General features: G+C 34.5%; 1 protein-coding gene across 1 annotated transcript; it reads right to left on the minus strand.

The window, feature by feature from the left end:
• Positions 1-264: 264 nt before the first annotated feature.
• On the minus strand, positions 265-6282 carry LOC119824216 (olfactory receptor 5AC1-like). Its single transcript, XM_042055803.1, has 2 exons — positions 5355-6282; positions 265-302 (listed from the first exon to the last, which is right to left on the minus strand). The coding sequence occupies exons 1-2, from the start codon at positions 6280-6282 to the stop codon at positions 265-267; spliced, it is 966 nt and encodes a 321-aa protein (XP_041911737.1).
• Between the last annotated feature and the right edge of the window lie 11555 nt (positions 6283-17837).

Consider the following 17837-nt stretch of genomic DNA (forward strand, 5'->3'; position numbering starts at 1 on the left):
CTTTCTAGTAATGGGAGATATCGAATCTCAACTGACTGCTTCTTGTATCCAGGCAAGACAGTGGCAGGTCTGGGTAGGATTCAATTAAGTTGTTGACCAAGAGGGTCCCATGGAAATTCCCAAGCAACCCAGGCTGTTGATAAGATCAAAGGGTTTCTCTCTGAAAATGGATAATAAGATCACATTACCAAGGATGAATCTATACAACTCACTGAACATGGGGAAATGGGGTTGGTGCTTATACGATGCTCTTCCCACTATGTTTTAGTCTCCTTGATATGGGAAAATATTCTGCAGACTACCTAAAAAGAAATGCAAACACAAACACAGACACAAAAATCTTTGACCTATAGTCTGTTCTTACTGTAAAATATGCTAGCAATGATGGCACAGAACTTGTGAGAGTAGCCAGACAAAGTCTGATTTTACTTAAGGACCATTCTATGACATGGAACCCATACTGGACATGGCTTGAGAGACTAAAAACCATAAACTAGATAGGCAAGAGACTTACAGTAAAACCAAATAGGACTGGTAAAATAAAAAACAAAAATCCAACAAAACACACACACACAAAACAAAACAAGTCATAAAATGATGCCTAATGCTATTTTGCTATACTCACAGATTAGTGCCTTATCTGGTTTTGATCAAAGAGGTTTCCTCTGGCAGCGTATAGGAACAGATGGAGGGACCCACAGTCATACATTATTTGGAGAGATTCTAAATTTAAAAGCTCTATCAAATCCCCGTCCTCAGCTTTCAGGGAATCTGTCAGAAGAGAATGCAGAAACATTTTGAGAGTCAGAGGGGTTGGAGGACACCAGGAGTACAGGGACCTTTGAATTAACCAAGCAAGGCACAGATGAGTTCACAGACACTGGAGCCACAAACATATGGCCTACATCAGGTATTCTGCAAATATAGTATATCTATTAGATCAGTTTTTTTAAATTGAACTCCCAAATATGAAAATGAGTGTGTCTCTGACTCTTATGCCTGCTCATGGGACTCTTCTCCTCCTATGGGGTTACCATGTCCAACTCAAATATGAAAGTTCTTGCTTCATTTATTATATCTTATTTTATCATGTTCTTTTGTTATTTCTTAGAATTCTGTTCTTTTCTAATGAGAGTCAGAAAGGAAAAAAATCACAGGGTGTGGCAGGTGGGAAGGAACTGGGAAGAGTGAAGGGATAGAAATTACAATCAGGATGTATTTTATGATAAAATAATCTGTTTTAATAAGAATAAGACTGTATGATAACATCAAATGTAGAAACAAATATAAAAAGATTATTGTGAAACATATTTTTGATGACAAATAACAGGAAAAGAAAACACTTTGGGATAGAAAATAATTTTGGATTGTAAATTAGTTTAGATATAACAGTAAAGGATTCTTCAAAATTTAAATGTATAAGGATGAAACTAGAATGGTTAACTATTTAGTACAATGCCTGAGCGATAAAATGTATAGGTAGTGTGAATGTGATTAAGTTCACTAAATTAAAAGCTATTAAACTTTCCTTAGGTCTCCTCACCCCTCTCTTTTACCACTTCTCTTCCCCTTCCACCCTCCCTTGTCCCTTCACCCCCATGCTCAATATTTTGTCAGGTAATCTTGTCTGTTTCCAACCAAACTAGTCCCACTGAATGTGGTTGATAGTTGCATGGCTGGATCAAACTGAGGGGCGACTGGCAGTGGCATCAGGATTTATTCCTACTGCATGTATTGACTTTTTAGAAACCTATTCTCTTTGATGGATACCTTGCTCAGTCTAGATATAGTAGGGAGGGCCTTGGACCTTCCACAAAGCAATGTGCCTTACTCTTTGTGAGGATTTGATGGGAGTGGATGAGAGGGCATGTGGAGGGAAAGGGAGGAGGGGAGAGAGTGGGAACTTGGATTAGCATTTTTAAAAATATAATAAATTATTTTAAAATGTACATAATAAAAACAATCTTTGAAAAAAATTAGGTCAAAATTAAATATACTGACAAAAATTAATTTTCTCTTTATACTTACAAAATTAAGGTTTTATGTTTATTTTAAAAGGAAAGAAATCTAGCTTCGATGTAGACAGAGACTACACTTTTATTTCCTGGCTATGCATACCTGAATAATACACAGAAACTACATTAATTACGTCACTGTTTGGTTGCTGTTTCAATCTTATTTTGAGTTCATGCTTCCATCTTAGCTTAACACTTTTCTATTATTATATGCATTGACTTGTGGCCATGGTGTTATCTCATTTTCTACATTTTTTGTTTCCTCAGGGCATAGTTGGCATCTTGACTCTTCCTACTCTCTCTCTATATCTTTGTTCTGATTTCCTGTCTGGCTTAACTCTGCTAAGTCATTGGCCAAAGCAGCTTGACTCATTAACCAATAGAAGCAGCACATATATAGAGGAACATCCCACATCATTTCTTATTTTCTGTCTAAATAAAAAGGAAGGCTTTAACTTCCATACAGACACATAGTAAAATTACATATACAAAACAGTTATCAAACAAGAAATATAGTTGCAATATTTAATCTATTTGCATTTGGAAAATTAAGGAAAATACTTTATCATCTATCCAATCTTGCATTCCTGAAGTTTTATATCTAATTTATATTTTATCATAACTAAGGAAAACTATAACTAACTATATTCAACTCCATCAAAGACTCCAGAAGAATATTATATTACCTATGTAAACAGGAAGTGCATTGTAAGCAACTTCCAAAGCTCTAGAAATGACAGAGATATCTCACTGCCTGGATAGTCAATCAAAGCATTTAGGAATGTTGGGGCATCAGTCTATAGGTCCATAATATTTAGCAGACTTTTCAATAAAGCAGGAAACTTGAAGATCTGTTTTGCCTTGCACTGGCAAAGTTTGTCATTTGCTTTCTTCTGTGTCCTGTAGAATATCTGGTGGTTTCTTCTGTGAAACAGGAACCATGAATGACTATCTCACATTCTTTTGGCAACTTCAGCCATCATTTTTCTGTGGGTACTGCAAGTCCGGTTTATATAGTATACCATCTAGCAGTCCAGGAAATATCAGTTTCTTGCCCAAATGGCTAGCATTGTTACATTGAAGACAAATTCCATAACAAGTTTCTTCTATGATCACTAGCCTCTCTAAAGTAATTGGTGCTGCCAGAAGCAGATATGTCTCATTGTTGAGAAAGGTCTAAGACCTTAAAGCTTTTTAAATGCCATATTCTGTTAGTCTTTAAAGTGTTGAAAATTTTCTAACTGAAATATATCTTTATATCTAGAAAATCTAACTATCATGAGTATAAGGTTGACTATTATAAATGACTATCTATTAATCTGTAATTTTAAATTATACATTACCTTTTTAAATGAGATGTTTAAACATAATACCTTAAAGAAAAGTAGGAATATACATAAAATTGACCTTAAATTTGTATCAATAAACCAAAGTCCATACCAATGTACAGTATTCATTTCTGTATCATATTCCCTCTCTGTTTGTTAGAAAGAGATTCATTGTGACAATTAACTTCTATAATCAACACCCATTAAATGAAAACAAACGTTTATAAACAATAATTTTTGGAATTTGGGCATTGTTTTTTTAACTCTGCCTACTCTCTTTATATATCTCTGTTCATATTTCCTGCCTGGCTTATCTCTACTAAGCCACTGGTCAAAACAGCTTTATTCATTAACCAATGAAAGTGACACATATACAAAAGGACATCCCACATAACTGGTAGAACAAAAATTTTATGCTCTATCCATCTATGGGATGGATTATTTGAAACCTGATGAACAGAATGTATCTGTGTGCCTCAAGGATATGATTAAAATATGTCTTAATGCTAAATCAATGTTTTCTATTGATTTGAAATCTTCAATAGTCAGAATGTCATTGCCTCAGCAGTAGTGAATATTTTGCTTGTAGTCATTATTCCTACTTGAAGAATTCTTGCTAAATAATATATTTTATGTGTATTTGTTGTTGTTCTTGTTGCTTTGCTTTGTGAGAAGAAACAAACTTGGGTAGGTAAGAAGGTGAGGAGTATCTGGGATCAGTTTGTGGAGGGGAAAGAATATGAGCAATATATATTTTATGAAAACATTTTAAATAAAAAAGATTAAAATAAGCTTTAAAATGACTAGGAATTATGTGATGTTAAAATAATTTAAACAATTTTATTCATTTAAATGTTAAAATTTGGTAACTTCAATATATGATGAAAAATTGACCTCTTCAAAAGTCTTGTTAAATCTCACATAAACAGTAATTTGAGGGCTGGGAAGGTGGATCAATGAATAAGAGAGTTTGCTGTGCAAGCACGTTGTACAAACCTGAGTTTCAATCCTCTGTATCTAAAAAGTCAAGGTCACCAGTAGCTAAAGCAAAGCAGAATCTGGAGACCATAAGATCACTGGGACTGGCTGGACAGAAGCTATCCTCGAGGTTAAGTGAGAGCTTATGTCTCAAAATCACTAAATTGGAAAACGAGAAGCAGGACAACTGATACCTTCTTCTGGCCTCGCTCCCTCTCTCTCCCTCTCTCTCTCTCTCTCTCTCTCTCTCTCTCTCTCTCTCTCTCTCTCTCTCTCTCTCTCTCTCTCTCTCTCTCTCTTACTCTCTCTCTCTCTCTCTCTCTCTCTCACACACACACACACACACACACCACATTTCTTTAAGTAAAGAGAGAAGTTACTACATAAGGTAAGAGCTTCACTTAGAACCAAGAGTCTCTGTAGAGCAAATATGGAATATAAGTTTTCCTGTTATTATTAAAAATCAACTTAAATTTTCCACTTTTAACCATTAAATAGAAATGCATTAAAAGTAGTAAAACATGTTTTTGAAGAGTATAAACATATTTTAAAGAAAGGATTTATACAAAAAAGGATTTTCTTAGGAAATATAAATCCAAACCATTATTAAAATTTATACAGCTGTAAACACCACAGGTTGCTTATGTTACAAGGAGATTTAATTTGTTGAGTTAATTTTAATTTATCTGCATGGATTTCAAATAACAAGTAATGAAAATCTATATTTAAAGTATGCATTGATGATTTAGAAATCTATAATATTTCTATGACAATTGCACAGACTATGTTTAAATAAAGATTTCATTATTTAACAGTATATTAGCTTGCTATATGTGACAATACAAGACTAGAAATTTTTTAAAAAATAAACACCTAATATTTTTTGAAAATCATTTATGACTTTATGAGATTTCTCTTTTTTTGGTTTTTTTTTTTGTTTTGTTTTTCGAGACAGGGTTTCTCTGTAGCTTTGGAGCCTGTCCTGGAACTAGCTCTTGTAGACCAGGCTGGTCTCGAACTCACAGAGATCCACCTGCCTCTGCCTCCCGAGTGAGATTTCTCAGAGCACCTAAAACTTCTTTATTTCTTAAACTGTAAATAAAAGGGTTCAGCAGAGGAATCACAATGGTGTAGAACAGAGAATACATCTTATCCTTATATTTACTTGGTCCAGACCCAGGGCTCACATACATGAAAAAGAGAGTGCCATAAAACAAGGAAACAGAGAGCAGGTGGGCACTGCAGGTGGAGAAGGCTTTGCTTCTGCCCCTCTCAGACTTTGTTTTCAGGATGGAAAAGAGAACATGAGCATAGGAGACCATGATACTCATGAAGGTGATAGCTTGTATGACAGCAGCAAAAATGAACACCACCAATGCATTAATAGATGGGTCAGTACAAGAAAGTGTAAAGAGTGGCAAGATCTCACAGTAGAAATGATCTATTATATTGGACTTGCAGAATGTTAATCTAAATAATAATCCAACATGGACAAGTGGATGCAGAAAACCAATTGTATATGAAATACCTATCAGGCAAGTGCACACTCTATTGGACATCACCACAAGATAAAGGAGAGGATTGCATATGGCAACATAGCGGTCATAAGCCATCATTACCAGAAGAAAACATTCTGTGGTGGCACTGAATCCAAAAGCATAATATTGGGCCATGCATTCAAATAGAGAAATCATTCTGCCACGGTCTAAGATGTTGACAAGCATTCTCGGAGTCACCGAGGATGAAGTACAGGCATCTGCAAAGGCCAAACTTCCAAGGAAAAAGTACATTGGAGTGTGAAGATGTGGTTTCTTCCAGATGAGAAAGATTAAGCCAAGGTTGCCCACCATGGTGATGACATAGATGAAGAAGAACACCAGGAACAGGGGGACTTGTAATTCTGGACGATCTGTTATTCCTCTGAGGACAAACTCAGTCAGCAGGGTCCTGTTGACTTCCATAATATCCCCTAAGCCTGCTAACTGTAAAGAGATTTAGATGAAGAAATTATGAACAAAATTCAAGCAAGGTAAAATTGATGTCAGAGTCACATTTTCTCCCTCAGATGCTCATCAATCAACCCATGTGAATATAAAATATTTCATATTTTACAAATACACCAAACATATGATGCTTCTTAGAATGATTTTGAGATAGAGTAAATTTTTTTCATGGTTTATTTTTTTATATTTAAAAATTTCCATCTCCTCCTCTCCTCCTCCCCCTTCACTCCCCTCCCCTCTACCCATACCCCCCCCTTCCTCTCCAGGCCAAGGAGCCATCAGGGTTCCCTACTCTATGTTAAGACCAAGGTCCTCCCAACTCCCCCCAGGTCCAGGAAGGTGATCAACCAAGCTGAGAAGGCTCCCACAGAGCCCGTCCATGCAGAAGAATCAAAGCCCAGCACCATTGTCCTTGGCTTCTCAGTCAGCCTCGATAGAGTAAATTTTAATGGAATGTTTTTATGAGAAATATTAAGGAATAGCCTAAAAACACCAATAAGGTCTTAGTGTACCATCATAGTTACTCAAGTTGCATAGATAGTTGTAATGTTTATACACAAGGAAGAATAAAAATACTTAATGGTTATCCACTACAGCTGCTTTAACAACACCGATAAAAGTACAAAGGTGCATAATCAATATCTCAAATGTTTCTTACCTTCTTTATACTGAAGAACAAAAACAGAAAGTTTAGCTTTAATAATATATTTTAATCAATAGTTTTTATCTAAGACAAACAAAGATAAAAAGATAATAATTTGAACTCATATCAAATATTTTTTTATTTTTTCAAGAAAATTTTACTGAGAAGCTATTAGTTCATTTAGAAAACTATTTTGTATCTTCTATATTATGACACTATAATTCTTATCATGACATAGAATTGATAACAGGTGATATGCTCAAGATATTAAAATAACTATTATAAGAGAAACATACTAGTTCAAACACACTCAAGTTATTTGCTGCATATTACAGATCAATACAAGTACTGTATATACACTTTCCAACTCCAAAGAGCATGCAGCTGATAATTTCTTTTAACAGTTTGATTACACATGCTTCTAAGGAGATTGTAACAATTGTACATTTGTTCCTATAGTAGTACAAAGGGAGTTATCAAAATTAGAAGATAACATTACAAAATAAGCCACAATTCTGCAACAAATAAGTTCATAAAAATAAGTAAAAATCTTCTATAGGAAGAACATACCAATTGGTTACCTGAAACTAATTGGTCAGCTTTGAACACATATACAAAAATAACATTATACAGACTGAAAAGTTTGTTTTGATGGCTAGGAATACATACATGTATGTAAGTATATATACACATATATGTGCATCAAAACAATTAAAGAAAAAGAAGACATAAATTTGAAAGAGAGCAGTGGTAGAGAGTTTATGGGAAGAGATGGGTAGAGACAAGGAAATTATGTAATCATGTAAGAATCTCAAAAATAAAAATTATATTGAAAAATAGTCACAATAAGCAAAAATTAGCAGTGTCATCATTATTTGGATTCTACTTAAGTGTTCAAATTGCACATTTAAAGAAAACAAAAAACAAATTGCAAATTTTGTTTAAAGAGAAAATCAGTTGAGGAGAACATGATAATGTCAATTAATGCAAAATATCCATGACAAAGATACATAAAGCAAAATAAATTCTCAAAATATGTTTGAAAATTTCACAAACAGGAATATAATAATAATGGATTGATTCTGCAAAACTTGGGCTTAGGGAGGGAAATCCAAGTCAACATTGTCAGTTAAACATTTAGTCAATGACACATTAGGCATGATTATGAGCATAAACTATATTTCAGCTATTCAATTTCTTGTATTGCTGATACACACCTATATTTTTGCTTCTGTATCATATTGAAAATTCTTTATGTACTTAGGTAAATATTCCACACCTCAGTTTGTGACTGCCAGAAGCTGATTTTCTCAAAGCATGTGCTTTCTAATTATCCAACCCTACTATGCAAAACTGAGAGTTAGTTAACAAAAAAAGGAAGCTGCAAAGAATAACCTTAAGACAGTAAAGTATATGGATATACTAAAGGATTTTTTCTGAAACAAAGAAGTAATATTGTTATATTGTAGAAATTATTCCTTTCCATTTTTGTTGAGAATATGAAACAAAAATCTTTTGTTTGGGGTTTGACTTGACATCATAATATATTAACTAACAGAGAAGTTTTCTGTGAGTCTAATAATTATTTGGTATTCTACACTAAATCTGCAGAGGCATCAGATTATCCTCGTCTAGTATTTGCCAAGAATTCAGCAATGAAAGTGACTCTTCAGATACAAGAGTGTTCTACATTTTTCTAGGAATTATATCTAAAGCATGATCTAGGTTAGGACAGTCCTCAGTATACAAAGATCTCACACACTTATATGGTTCTCAGCAGTTGGGAAAGTCTTTCTGCTACAGGAAAGTTTGCAATGTCAGTGCCAGAAAATATTTACTTAGTAAAATATCCAGGATATTTGTTCTTTATTCTTATCTTACAGGAGCATGTATGTGCACATGCATACACACACACACACACACACACACACACACACACACACAACACACACACACTTAATTTCAAAATCTTTGATCCTCAATTACCACCTCTAAATAACTGGGTTGTCTGCACTAATAAATCTTGTAAATCTTTTTATTTTCCTACAAAGTTTTGACTTCATCAACATGCATATCCTCATCAATATTAATCCGTGGTTTTTCATTGATGTCAATAAGCAGCACAGCAAAAAATCTAAGCACAGAGTTATTCACACATTTATATTACTAGATTCTAATTCCTGAGGTACAGATACCGAAGTGTATGCATAAGGATTAAGAGTACCAGACAAGATGTTTCAGATATTATCACAATCAGTTCTGCTTTCTATTTCATTTGGTATTCCACAGATCCTCTCACCAGAGATATCTTAGTATATTAGTACTTTTATGAAAAAAACTCTTAGTATTAAGAGATTCTACTTTAAAAAATAGTTTTATTCAAATGAAATACTCTATCTCACCTAATGCCTATAAGAAGACGTACTGATATGGATGTCATGAGATCTACATCATCATGAAGAATGCTTATGGTGAAGAATGAAGACAGCATAGACAATTTTTCTCTTCATGTCAATTCTTTTTAAAAACTGTTTAGATGGAATGTTTTTTTTTTCACATCTTAAATGCTGCTTGTGAGGTCAACACTGAAATTCCTTTTATAGTACTAACAGAATCCCAGTAGAATAGCTAGTCTCCTGATAGTATTCAAAAATTAAGAAGTCACTTCTAACAAACCTATTATGACAATTGTTTCCATGTTTTCATTCTTTAGAAAACAAAAGCATTACAATTTAATGATAAGACACACATTCCATTAAGAGTCTTCTGGTGTTTTAGATGTACTGACTTTCTATCTTGGCCGCAGATATGAAGTAAGAAACCAAGAAAAACTACAAGGCAGGTGACATATATACTGATGCCTGTATATGGGAACAACTCTAAAACTGGATGAGACATGATTCATCTTGTTGGCTACAAAGACCTTATTGCTTACTGAATATCATTCTTTCCAATAACATGATTAGAGATTTATATCACAGTTTGGTTAGATAGTCCAAAATGCTTTATAAGTTGTGAGATGTCTTTTGCCAGTTTAGTCACAGAACAGAAAATCATCTTTAGCTGATTTGTGCACACTACACATTCCATGCTGGTATTAATGTAGATATGTATGTTTCCTTTAAAAGTTTGTGCGCTTTTTGAAAACAAAAAAGGACCAAACATCAATGAGGAGAAGTAGCCAGGTTATCTATCCTCTCAGAGTGTATCTGTTGCAGTTTCCTCAAAAATCTGCATCTAGAACAGCTTCAAAGTGGCTAGACAAGATCGTCCAGTCTCACAGACTACTTCAGCCAGGATTTCAGTTAAGCCCTGCATTTCCAATCACAAATAGACCAGACAACAAATGATACAGTTAGCTCTCCCTGGACTTTGATATTATTCCAGTTTTCTTGGGGCTCCCAAAAGATGCAATTGCCTCCAGACTGCAGGGAATAATTTTAAGAACATGGTGCCCATATTTCCCAAAGCTGTCGTGGGTGGTTTTTGGTCATTCAGTTGGTGGTGAACATTTGTTATTGTTGGTAAGGGGGAGTAGGTGCAAGTTGCTATTTGTCTTAGGGCAGAAAATAAACAATGAAGTTTAGATTAAAGGATTTATTTCCTTCTCTTCTATCTAGTGAAAAAATGGCATAGGGATATAGGAATGATAGAATAAAAGGGTAGATTACTAAATCAACTTTTAAACTAAAAAGCAACTACTAGTCTCAAATATTTTACATTTGTGTGGAATTTGAATACTGATATAACTTTAAGGTTATTTTTTATACCATTCAATTAATCTATCTATCATCTATCTATCTATCTATTTATCTATCTATCTGTCTATCTATCTATCTATCTATCTATCTATCTATCTATCTATCTATCTATCTATCTATCTATCTATCTATCTATCTATCACCTATCTATATCTATCTATCTATCATCTATCTATCATCTATCTATATCTATCTATCATCTATCAATCTATCTATCATCTATCTATCTATCTATCTATCATCTATCATCTATCTATCTATCTATCATCTATCTATATCTATCTATCTACTTTGTTTAGGATATTGTACTTATTTAGCTAATTTAAAATGCAGTATAAGGTTCTACTCCTTGAAAGCTATTATTACAAATTATTTAGGATAATTAAGAAATGCAGGTTAGTAATTAGTTATCTATAACAAAGTTGTATTCATCTTAGATTTGTTTTCAAGGTTAAACAGAGGTATATTTCAGATATATAGATTATTTTCACGCACCTCAAGGATCTATAGAACATAACATTTAATAAATTTTAATGATAAGTTTTTTTTATGACAGTGAGATATGTCTTCTCCAGCCAGCACCAATCTATTTCAGGGAAGATTTTGGACATTGGATACCCTCCATATGGATCTTGCTTTCAATGTGGCAAAGCCAGCCACTGGAAAAGAAATTGTCCTTGCCTTAGCTGCTGACCATATGCTCTCCAAATTGGATAAGAGGGAACAAAGGTAGTCAACTGTTAAACATTGCCAAGATAAGGTAGGCCAGTGTCTCAAAATTTATGCTATAAAGAGAAGTCTATTGAATATTTTAGGTTTGTAGACTGAAAATGGATGCCACAATGTTGCAGAGGAACTTAAGGTGACTTTCTAGGCAACCAGATATCTCTGTTATTTATATAGGTTTGGAAGTTGCTTGTTCTGCACTTTCTGTTTACTCAGGTAATATTTGATCTTTCTATGGTTTCTAATCGGGGTAAAAACTAAGTAACAGTTTTAGTTTTCCTTGTAATTAAATCAGAAAATAAACTTACAAAGAGATGTAAAGTTTATAGGGTTCAGAAATATAAAAGCTTAAGTTGTTTATCAAAGAAAATATTTTAACTCCTAAAAGGATTGTTTTTATGTAGGTAACAAGTTATGATTAAAAATGGTTTAGTTTTTACAAATAGTGCTGCTATGAATGTAGTTGAACAAATGCTTTTGTAGTATGATTGGGCATCTCTTGGGTATATTCCCAAGAGTGGAATTGCTGGATCCTGGGGTAGGTTGACTCCTAGTTTTTTGAGAAATCACCACACTGATTTCCAAAGTGGTTGTACAAGTTTGCATTCCCACCAGCAATGAATGAATGTTCCCCTTAGTCCACATCCTCTCCAGCATAGCCTATCATTGGTGTTTCTGATTTTAGCCATTCTGACAGGTGTAAGATGGTATCTCAAATTTGTTGTGATTTGTATTTCCTTGATCACTTAAGGAGGTTGAACATGACCTTAAGTGTCTTTTGGCCATTTGAACTTCTTCTGTTGATAATTTTCTGTTCAGTTCAGTACTCCATTTTTAATTGGGTTAGTTAGAGTTTTAATGTCTAGTTTCTTGAGTTCTTTATATATTTTGGAGATCAGACCTTTGTCTGATGTGGAGTTGGTGAAGATCTTCTCCCATTCAATAGGCTGCCTTTTTGTCTTGATGACAGTGTCCTTTGCTTTATAGCAGCTTCTCAGTTTCAGGAGGTCCCATTTATTCATTGTTGCTCTTATTGTTTATGCTACTGGGGTTATACGTAGGAGGTGGTCTTCTGTGCGCATATGTTGCAAACTACTTCCCATCACTTTCTCTTCTATCAGGTTCATTGTGGTCAGATTTATGTTGAGGTCTTTAACTCATATGGACTTGAGTTTTGTGCATGGTGATAGATATGGTTCTCTTTTCATTCTTCTACAGGTTGACATCCAGTTATGCCAACTCCATTTGTTAAAGATGCTTTCTTTCTTCCATTGTATAATTTTAGCTCCTTTTTCAAAAATCAGGTGTTCATAGGCTTGTGGATTAATATCCAGGTCTTCAATTTAATTCCATTGGTTAACATCTCTGTTTTTATGCCAATACCGGCTTTACTGTAGCTCTGTAATAGGGTTTGAAGTCAGGGATGGTAATGCCTCCGGAAGTACTTTTATTGTATAGGATTGTTTTGGCTATCCTGGGTTTTTTGTTTTTCCGTATAAAGTTGAATATTGTTCTCTCAAGGTCTGTGAAGAATTTTGTTGGGATTTTGATGGGGATTGGATTGAATCTATAGATTGCTTTTGGTAGAATTGCCATTTTTACTATGTAGTTCCTCCAAATCCAAGAGCAGGTGAGATCCTTCCATTTCCTGTATCCTCTTCAATTTTTTTTTTCTTCAAAGACTTAAAGTTCTTGTCAAATAGATCTTTCACTTCCTTGGTTAGAGTTACCCCAAGATACTTTATGCTACTCATCCATTGCTGGTGGGAATGCAAACTTGTGCAACCACTTTGGAATCAGTGTGGCAGTTTCTCCGGAAACTGGGAGTCAACCTACCTCAGGATCCAGCAATTCTACTCTTGAGAATATACCCAAGAGATGCCCAATCGTACTACAAAAGCATTTGTTCAACTATGTTCAAAGCAGCACTATTTGTGATAACCACAACCTGGAAACAACCCTAGGTGTGCCTCAATGGAATAATGGATAAAGAAAGTGTCGCACATAAGCACATTAGAGTACTACTCAGTGGAAAAACAACAACAACAACAACAACAACAACAACAAACCAATGACATCTTGAATTTTCCATGCAAATGAATGGAAATAGAAAACACTTAACTGAGTGGGATAACCCAGATCCAAAAAGATGAATACGGTATGTACTCACTCATTAGTAGATTCTAGCCATAAACAAAGGACATTGACCCTATAGTTCCCGATCCTAGAAAAGCTAAATAATAGGTGAACCCAAAGAAAAACATATATTTATCCTCCTCAAAACTGAAAGTAGACAAGATCTCTGGGAAAAAGTTAGGAGCACAGGGGTGTGGGTATGGTGGAGGGAACGGGAGAGGGGAAGAGAGAAGGGAGAAGAGGAGGATTGGGGAGAGCTTGGGGGAATGGGATGGTTGAGGTGGAGGAAGGGTGGATATAGGAGCAGGGAAGAAGATATTTTAACTAAGGGAGCCATTTTAGGATTGGCAAGAGACTTGGCTCTAGAGGGGTTCCCAGGTGTCCAAGGGGATTTCCCTAGCTAGGTCCTTGGGCAGCAGAGGAGAGGGAGCTTGCACTGGCCTTCTCCCATAGCCACACTGATGAATATCTTGCATATCATCATTGAACCTTCATCTGGCAATGGATGGAGATAGAGACAGAGACCCACACTGGAACACTGGACTGAGCTCCCAAGGTCCAGATGAAGAGCACAAGGAGGGAGAACATGAGCAAGGAAGACAGGACCACAAAGTGTGTGTCCATCCTCTGAGACAGTGTGCCTGATCTAATCGGAGCTCACCAAGTCCAGCTGGACTGGGACTGAATGAGCATGTGATCAAATTGGACTCTCTGAATGTGACTGACAGTGGGGGCTGACTGAGAGGCCAATGATGATGGCACTGGGTTTTGAGGTTTTGATTCCACTGCATATACTGGCTTTGTGGGAACCTAGTCTGTTCAGATGCATACCTTCCTAGACCTGGATGGAGGGGGGAGGGCCTTGGACTTCCCACAGGGCAGGATACCCTGACTTCTCTTAGGACTGGAGAGGGAATGGGGAGGGGGAGTGGGGGTAGTGGGAGGGAAATCGGAGGAGGGGAGAAGGTGTAAATTTTTAATGAATAAAATAAAAGAGAAGAAAATGGGAAGTTTTGTGTCAATGGTTTAAAAAATTCTGCAATAAGATAAAAAATTATGGAAACACGTTGCAAAAAAAGTTAATTGAATAAGTGAAATGTTCCCTACGTGCTCATGTTAATGAGGAGACTGATACAGTAGTTCTGTTGTGCTGCTAGGAAAAAAGTTATTAATTTACCTCATAGAACAGACTTAATTAACATGTTCTCCTTAGTATACATTGAATCATATCTCTTCTACAACATTAATAATCTTTTGTATTTTCTTTCGGTTTTACCTTTTAATAAGTGGTGAGGTGAGACTCTTTAAGTTGGACTTGCTAATCAGCACTGTAATAATAATAATAATAATAATAAAATAATAATAATAAAAAGAAAAAAATAATTCATTAAGGGTGGTTTTCAATGATAAAACAGAACCATAAAATAGTGAGGTTAAATTGTACAACTTCTTACTGAGGATTGTAGATTATAAGTACAATTATTAGACAATTAGTTCTTATAGAATTCATTAGAGTCAGCGTGATATCCAATTTCAATTTTCAAAGATTTCTAAAACTTAAGATAAAAACAACAAACTTGAACATTTGAAGATTTGGTCCTGTTTGGGTCCCTGAGGATATTCTGTATTCCCCAAATTTTGCAATAAAAATGGTTCCTGTTTGAAAGACCAAAACTGAATAAATTTTAAGATTATTATAGTATGAAATATTTTTAAACAAACATAATATGCACAGTGCTGATAAAACTGAAAACTACCAAATGCAAAGGCTAGAATGTACCTAAATACATGGTAAGTATTTAAAAGTGATAAGCTTTATTTCTTTCACTATAAGATTTGCAATAATTTCGTCAATAAAATGTTAAATTCTGGACTTTCAATTTCCCCGGGGAGATAAATGAGTCAAAACAGCTGTGAAAGAGGGTAAGTTAGGGTTCTAAACTTTGTTTGCTGTAAACACAATTCATTCTACATTGCAGGAGTGATCATGGTCAGGGTAGAAAGCGATATAAGCCTTTAAGGACACAGTCATTTTAATTTAAAGTATAACCTTTGCAGAGTTGTTGACTAGACAAAATTTGAAATGTCGTTTTCTTGTCTTAGAGATATGTGTTACACTGTTTTTAGAGTCTGCATTCCATTAAACTATAGAGTAACATGCTTTCTCTATAAGAGAAGCAATTAATTAATTAGGTAATAAACAACAAAGTAAAAAAGGCAAAACTTGGGAGGCATTGGATGCCATTATCTTAATTTTCAGGAAGTTGTGTCCCATTACTTACATGAGAGTATTTCCATGTTGTCAATGTCAACTAAATATCATCAAATCAATTTTGAATTTTAGGGCATGCTTCCCCAATTAGCTGAATTCAAATTTTAAGGGTTAACAAGGAAGTAACAGTAAATTTGCAGCATGGCTGTAATAATTATTTTGTGTGTGCTTTAGAAATCACTTTTATACATAAAATAGTGATATTTGTAAGTTTTGTAGATTTTTTCCCTTAATCAATTGACAAATAGAGAAGTTTGATATTTAATTAAGCCTATTTGTCTATATTAAAAACTAAATATGTTTTTCCTCACTGCTTATAAATATTCAGTGCTTCAGTAATGCAAATAAATAAATGGCCCTCTCCATTTCATTCTGTATAATTTACAACAGATCAAAGATTATAACATGGTACAGTCAGAGTCAAATTGAATTGCATTTATTACTCACAAAAATTATTGCCTAACCCAACAAAACCATTAAGAACCAATTATATTGTGTGTTTGTTCAGACACATATATCCATATACTTTATATTTAGTTTAGATACCTAACACTTTTAGATTATATATCGAGTTCTCTACTATAGAAGTAAAGCTAGAAACATTAAAAGACTATAATGTTATTTATATGAATGTATTTATGAAAATATCAGTCTTCTGGCCTTTTCAAAAATATACTAACATTGATTTTTAATGAAACACAAAGTTTAAAAGATACATGATTGTTCATCTCAAATTTTATCATTTTCATGACTGTTGCGAACTCCTTTTCAACAAGTGATTTAATTCTACACTTGTACTGGCTTCTTAACCCTGATCTTAATAGATGCATGCTTAGAAAATAAAAGTTCTCTCCTAGTGAACAGATCAATCTTTGTTATATACATTGATTTTCCTTTAAAAAAATTGTCTTTATCAATAAACTTCATAAACACAATGTCTCTTAGTTATTTACATATGGTCCTTTGTGAAGTAAGCTCTAGAAAATGGTGTTTAGAATACTAATTTGCTGCCTTTTTTAAAAGGAGTGAAACATTTGCTGTTCTTCATCAACACTTTTAAGTTATACTCTACAGTCTCTAGTTGGAATACAACCTAGTGAAGGGAGACAGCAAAAGACAGAGAGGGAAGGTGAGTCATAAATTCAAAGGAAACACCCTGAATGCTGATGTTATTTTTTCCTTCCCATAGGAAACCACAGCCAGATATCTTGAGTGCCTGTTGCTATTAAAGTGATGGATGTCAATGACAATGCCCCTGAATTTTGCCGCTGAATATGAGGCATTTTTATGTGAAAATGGAAAATCCGACCAAGTAAATATCTCCATGTGTTATGCTGAATATGTTTGTATACAACTGTCCCGTATTTACTTAATCTGCATCATCGTGTGCATTTGCAGTGGTTTGCTCTACAAAGTCAGAGGCATGAACCTCATCCAAATGGGAACAGAAAAGAATATTTGTCTTTTTCATATATTAATTCTCCTCCTACTTATGACCAAATTGTCTCATAAAAGTGTAATGTTCTGTTCTGCAATGAACCCAAAGCCAAATCATTGTATTAAGATTCATCAGATATGGGTGATGTGTGGGAATTGTCTTACAGTGCAGGAGTTTAACTCAACCTTCAAATAGCAAGAATCTAATCAACAGCTCCTTACAGACATGCATTTTTGCTTTTTATTTAAAAGAGTAACACTCAATTGGTGACCCAGGAAAACTAGTAGTTTATAGGAAGCTTTAGGTAACTATTTCTATGTCAGTACACGTGTGTGTAAATTTAAGTAATCATATGGTAGATATCAATTTTTAGAAATGCCCAAAAGGCAATTATATGTGTAATGATGGGACTCACATTGCATAGATAGAAATAATGAAGACAGAAAGATAAAGAGCAGAAAATCAGGGCATAAAGGAGAGAAGACAGAATGATGAAAATACAGCAAAATAGGGAAGAAAGGAGGGGATGAGAGAGGG

The sequence above is a fragment of the Arvicola amphibius genome, chromosome 10 (assembly GCF_903992535.2).
Source record: "Arvicola amphibius chromosome 10, mArvAmp1.2, whole genome shotgun sequence".
In the NCBI taxonomy this organism is placed as follows: domain Eukaryota; kingdom Metazoa; phylum Chordata; class Mammalia; order Rodentia; family Cricetidae; genus Arvicola; species Arvicola amphibius.